This window comes from Haliaeetus leucocephalus, unplaced genomic scaffold (genome assembly GCF_000737465.1).
Source record: "Haliaeetus leucocephalus isolate CR32 unplaced genomic scaffold, Haliaeetus_leucocephalus-4.0 Scaffold214, whole genome shotgun sequence".
NCBI lineage: Eukaryota > Metazoa > Chordata > Aves > Accipitriformes > Accipitridae > Haliaeetus > Haliaeetus leucocephalus.
Genome location: NW_010972650.1, coordinates 587,795 through 593,794, shown reverse-complemented (window position 1 = coordinate 593,794; position 6,000 = coordinate 587,795). Strand labels below are relative to the sequence as shown.

At 42.9% G+C, this 6,000-nt stretch overlaps 1 protein-coding gene across 1 annotated transcript in view; it reads right to left on the bottom strand.

Annotated features, from left to right (window-relative positions):
* Positions 1–347: 347 nt before the first annotated feature.
* The window catches only part of SCN8A (sodium channel, voltage gated, type VIII, alpha subunit), a 59,307-nt gene continuing 53,654 nt past the window's right edge, over positions 348–6,000 (bottom strand). Inside the window, exons 23-27 of the mRNA XM_010566533.1 lie at positions 5,531–5,584; positions 4,429–4,566; positions 3,625–3,729; positions 2,540–2,810; positions 348–1,598 (exon numbers count right to left, since the gene is read on the bottom strand). Of these exons, the coding sequence (XP_010564835.1) occupies positions 451–1,598; positions 2,540–2,810; positions 3,625–3,729; positions 4,429–4,566; positions 5,531–5,584 (1,716 nt within the window). The 3' untranslated portion in view covers positions 348–450. The remainder of the gene's footprint in view (positions 1,599–2,539; positions 2,811–3,624; positions 3,730–4,428; positions 4,567–5,530; positions 5,585–6,000) is intronic.

The window sequence follows — 6,000 nt, the reverse complement described above, 5'->3', positions numbered from 1 at the left end:
AACAAACCCTTTTAACATTGTGACTTCTGGGTTTTCTTTCAATAATAATCAACAAAATGGGAAAATAAAATCCATTTTTGGCTGCTTTGGAAAATACATGAATCCCAGCAGCAGGTTTTGTTTCTGTGTGTGTGTGTTTTATTTTGCTTGTTTGTCCTAAGTTGCATTGACTGATGTGGAACATGCAGTATCCACCTGCCCAAACAATAGAAAATCCTTTTTTTTTTTTTTTCTTTTTTGTGTTTAAATGTTTGTTTACAAGGGTCCTTTAAACAGGTGGTAGGTCACTGCTTTAGATGCAACGCTGTCACACAGTAAGCAGACTATGTTTGGTATAAGATCTTCAGGTAAGTGTCTCCACAGCTGTTCTGTATTGATATATTTCATGAAGTTTGTAAACAATCTTTTCACTTGCAAATATTTTAATTTGTACAATTCTATTATTTTGTCTCAACACTTGGATTCCCTGACCTCTTTTTGTCTTTTTGCTCTTTCTCGTCTTCCTTCCTCCGCCCGTTGCTGTTTCTCCTTCTCAGGTTTGGTAACACTGTCATATGATGGGAGAGATGCAGTAGATGGGGTACCTTCTTTTTTCTCCCTGTTTGTTCCTCCGTTTTCCAGTTTTGTGGAGACAGGCCTTCGGCTAATAAAGCCCCGTCTTGCTAAACGAGCCCTGTAAGCCCTCTGGATAACCACTGCTGAAACTTCCTCCTGCTTACGCCTCAGCGTAGTTGTGATAGGCTCATAAGACACTTTGGAAGGGTTGGATGCCACAAATCTTTCCTCCATCTGTTGTCTCAGTATATCCAGCTCTCCGCTGTCCCCCAGGACACGTTTGGTGAAGGCAAACAGGATGTCTAAACAGTGGATCCTGTCTCCACTTACCATAGGCAGATCCATGGCAATGAGTTCAATGGTGTTGGGTTTTGGGACACGGAGAGGATGTTCCAAAGCATCAGCAAAGTCTGCGAGCTTGCTGTACTCTATGAACTGCGTGGCATCGGGGTCGAATTTCTCCCAGATCTCGTAGAAGGTCTCAAAGTCGTCCTCACTTAGTGGATCTGCACTCTCCTCTGTTGCCACGCTGAAGTTCTCCAGGATGATGGCAATGTACATGTTGACCACAATTAGGAAGGAGATGATGATGTAACTCACAAAGAAAAATATCCCCACCGAAGGGTTCCCACAATCCCCCTTAAAACCACTCCCAGGGTGCTCCTTCTCTAGGTCGCAGTCTGGAGGCCGGTTTAGGATTGGCAGCAGCAGGCCATCCCAACCAGCTGATGTAGTGATCTGGAACAAGCAGATCATGCTGTTGCCAAAGGTCTCAAAATTGAACATATCATCTATGCCAGCCTCATGCTTGACGTAGGCAAAGTTTGACATGCCAAAGATGGAGAAGATGAACATGACCAAGAACAGCAAGAGGCCAATGTTGAACAAGGCAGGCAAGGACATCATTAAGGCAAAAAGCAAGGTGCGGATTCCTTTGGCTCCTTTGATCAAACGCAGGATACGTCCAATGCGAGCCAGTCGGATGACTCGGAAGAGAGTGGGTGACACAAAATACTTCTCAATGATTTCAGCCAGGAACATTCCTAAAGAAGAAGAGAAGGAACAAGTGTGACAATGGAGATGTGCAGGCTGCTGCTGCTTCTGAACCTAGTCAAAGGACTGGGCACGCAGAACACCTCGGTCAGATTTTCAAAGAGGGGGTCTGCAATTAACAGGCCTCACCTTCAGGCAGCTAAGTCTTAGCTAGATGCTCTGGCTCCCTAAGTACTTCTCCTCAATGGAGAGAGAGAGGGGTACAGCTGCAGAGCAAGTGATTCATTCCACCTGGATAAGGATAGATGAGTTGCTTCTTAGAGATGTCTAGCTCTCGGTGCCTAACTCTGCCATGGGAGTCAGCCTATGGACTCTATTTTGAAGGTGCTAAAAAATGTGTAAGATAAATCTTATTTCAAGCAGCAGACAAACCTGGATCTGAGTTTTAGACTGCCGGACAGTCTCTAAATGTTGGTGCTTTGCCAGTATGCCTGGGCAGAGCTGCGTGCAGCCAAGCTTTTTGAGTGACCCTGTCGTATTTGTGAGGTTATGCGTATTTTACAGATTAGATGCTAAAAGACCAAAAACCTGTTGGAGGAAACTGATTGATTCAACATTCAACCAAACTGCAAACAAGAGTTCAAATCACATGCTGATGTAGGAAGCACTGCAATGCTATTTTCAGTGGTTAGTAAGCATTATAACATTCTGATGAGGTGAGTAAAATCTCTGTTTTTAAAGACAGGGAGAGTAATTGTCAAGTGTTTTACTCCATACAACTGGAAATGAATGCCAGAACAGAGGGAGGAGGGTGCATTAGTCAGGCCTTCAAGCTGCCAAATTCTGCCACAGTCTCTTCACAAGGCTAAAAAGAGAACCTAGAAGTCCTGGTAGCCATATATCCCCTTCAAAGATAAGAAGGCACTCTACTCTGCAACCACCAAGACAGCCTAGCACTCACAGACCTCTATCTAATTGGTGTCGCACTTACCCACGATGGACAGAATCACAACCACGAAGTCAAAAATGTTCCACCCGATGGTGAAATAATAGTGCCGCAAGGCGAACATCTTCAGCACACACTCACAGGTGAAGAAGATGACAAACACCAGGTTGATCCAGTAAAGGATGTCCTCCATCTGCTTGCTTTGTGTGTCCGTCTCCACCATCATGGTCACCATGTTGAGGCAAATGAGCATCATGATGACTATATCAAATGCTTGCTGAGTAACAAAGTCAAAGACAGCTCCTTGAATGCGGTTCTGTGCAACAGGAGAGAGACAATGAACCAAACAAGTCTGAACAAAAATCTACCATTAGTCAACAAATTATTGCACTGTTGGTGGAAACAGGGATGAGGACATAATTTTTTCAGTATCTTATGAAGCTTTCAATGCAAACTGGTAGCCCCAATTTGATCTGTTTATGGGAAAGGTAAGAAAATGCTATTATTTATACCCCAAACATGCTACCATAACCCTATTTCCAGCATATCTTCCTCTTTCTTGAGGCCAAAGGTAGAGCGATGCACTTCCATTACAACTGGAGAAAGCAGCCACATCTACCTTGCAGTGGTGACTCTGACCGCAGGGTACTTGAACTAGATTTTCAACTAACTCTTTTGCATCCTGGCAGCAGTCTAGTTCCAGCTGCAGGCAGACGCAGCAGGATGCCTTATCCACAGCAGTATCTAAGGGACTCAGCCAATAGCACATGCAAAGCCTTTCAAGAAAGCAGGGAAATGCACTTAGGTCTCGATCAATGCAACTCATAAGGCTGGCTAATTGTCCAAGATCCTGCTCACTAACATCAGGAGGCCTTCTACTCTCCATCTATAGCCTCCCAGCCAGACAGGGTTTTCAGATTGTTTTGTTGATTCAAGTGAGCCATCTGATTAACATCAACCACAGCTGTAGCATTTTAACCTTTCTCAGATGATACCTGAATTATAACAACAAGACCATGGTGATGTGGAGTTCAGCATGAATTAGAACAAAGGATGCTTTTGGAGCCAAAGCTCCTTTGAAAGTCTACTCTGCAGGTTTTTACCTTCAGTTCCCTTTGTAACATACTCACCAGAGGTCGGGGAATAGGTTTTTGAGGTTTCTTTGAGCCCAGTTTTTTCATGGCATTATAGTACTTCTTTTGTTCTTCTGTCATGAAAATATCTTGACCTCCAAAGTAAAGGGGCAAAAGGAAAACTGGTTACAATCAGCTCATACACCAGAAGGGAAAGGAATAACATGCTAGCTAAGTCCTGAGGATACCTGCCATATGGGAAGTTGGTGGCAGCTATTTTAGACAGAAATAACTTATACTAATACCCAAGGTGTACCGATTTTCCTTTAAAGAAAACTGACTATTTTTCCTATGAATAACCTGTTTTATTGCACGACATCCTTCCCAGTTCCCTCTATCCCATTTGTGATAAACAGGTAGCAGAGATGTCAGGCCATTTAGCCTACACATCCTCAGCTTGGCTTGCAAAGAAGAAAAGCAGTATATGACAGAGAGGTGGAGGGAGAGGCAAGGAAGACATCTTACTTCCAGTCTGTATATTTTAGTCAAGGCAAAAAAACCCAGAAATGCATGAAAATTAGTCTAGGGAAAATGTCTAATCTGGCTAGAGTTTTACATAAAGCTCTGGGCTGCCTCTTGTACTCCCTGAGCCTGTTCAGCCAGTCTCAGTGGGGCTGGGTAGGGAGTGATGCAGTAAGAGTCATAGCGGTTCTGCAGCCCACAGCTCTAAGAGGGGAGGCTTGTGCCCCAGACTGAAGGTCCTTGGGCCTTATTTTGCAGAAAAACCCACCGGCCTGAAGGCTCAATGTTGCTCTAACAGGTCTCAGCTCCCCTACTAATCAGCAAACACAGATCACTTATCTTTTTCTTTTGTTGATTGAAGTTGTCAATGATGACACCAATGAACAAGTTCAGGGTGAAAAAGGAGCCAAAGATAATGAAGATAACAAAATATATGTACATGTAAATGTTGTCCTCATACTTGGGTTGCTCTTCTTGCTGAATGGGAGATGAGAAGAGAAATAAATGACATTTCAAAGACATCATACAAATATAGTCAAAATGAGATTGGTCATGTTTCCAAGTATTCCCATGTAAGGCAGTCCTGCTTTATAAAGCTGTAGTTATATATGGAAAACTGTGCCCTCACACTGTTTTAAGTAAAGCAAAAAGTATATGCATGTATATTGTATGTATATACAAGGAGAATGGTGATCTAATTTTCAGAAATATAATATGCTACAGTTTAAACTGACTTTCACTGTAAATGAGGTCAGTGCCCATAAAATATATAGTAATTTGCAAATTACAAAGGAAATGATCATTTTAATGACAAGCACTGTCAAAGTGAAGACATCGTTCTTTCTTTTGAAGAGGGACATGTAAGACCAGAAAGAGAAGAACGTTTTTTACACTGTCCTGACATAGCCATACTACTTGTTTCCAACCCTGCATTCAGTGTAGGACAAGGAAATCCATTCAAAAATCTTTTCATATAAAACCAAGAGAAGGAAAAAAAATTAGAAAGCAAAAAGGAAGTAATGGTATTTGCATGATTTCAGCATGCAAGAACAAGAAAAGTGTCTGAAGAGCGAGCTCCAACCCAGACATAATTTCAAAACTGTATTCAAACCAACACTCGGGCTCCCATGTAAATGCAAGGTTCATGGAGGACCACGTGGCTAATTCCTCCCCATAATTTATTCTGATGATGAAATATACAACTTCATTGTATTCCTACTCCAGCAGGAGCTTCCCTGCCCCTAAAGCATCCAGAATAACCCTGCCCTCTTCTGGATTTTCTTGAGCATCTTTTAGCTTATCACACTAACAGAGCAAATGAAACAATCACAGCATTAAATACATAATGTAAGCATAGTTCTACAATTTTTACTCTTAATTTTACCAAAGCAAAACAGCAGAGTGAAATACTGGGAGGTGAGGTTGTGGTCATGCACTTTACCTTTCTGGAATCTACTGCTGCATACATGATGTCCATCCAGCCCTTGAAAGTAGCCTAGCAAAGAAAAACACATGTTCTCTTAGGATTCACCCAAAGTCAAAGAACAAGTCTGATTTGTGCCAGCTATGTCAAGGATTCCCTGGCACTCTTGATTGCCCCGTATGCTGAACTTTAACATTACTTAAATATTTCTCTTTTCATTCAATCTAAATGACACAAATCAAGCTTGAGAAGCGAGCCCATGTGAACCTCTCAAAGTTCAACACGGCCAAGTGCAAGGTCCTGTACCTGGGTTGGGGCAATCCCCAGAATCAATCCAGGCTGGGGGCTGAAGGGATTGAGAGCAGCCCTGCCGAGAAGGACTTGGGGGTACTGAGGGATGAAAAACTGGACATGAGCTGGCAATGGGCGCTCACAGCCCAGAAAGCTAACTGTCTCCTGGGCTGCATCACCAGCAGCGTGGCCAGCAG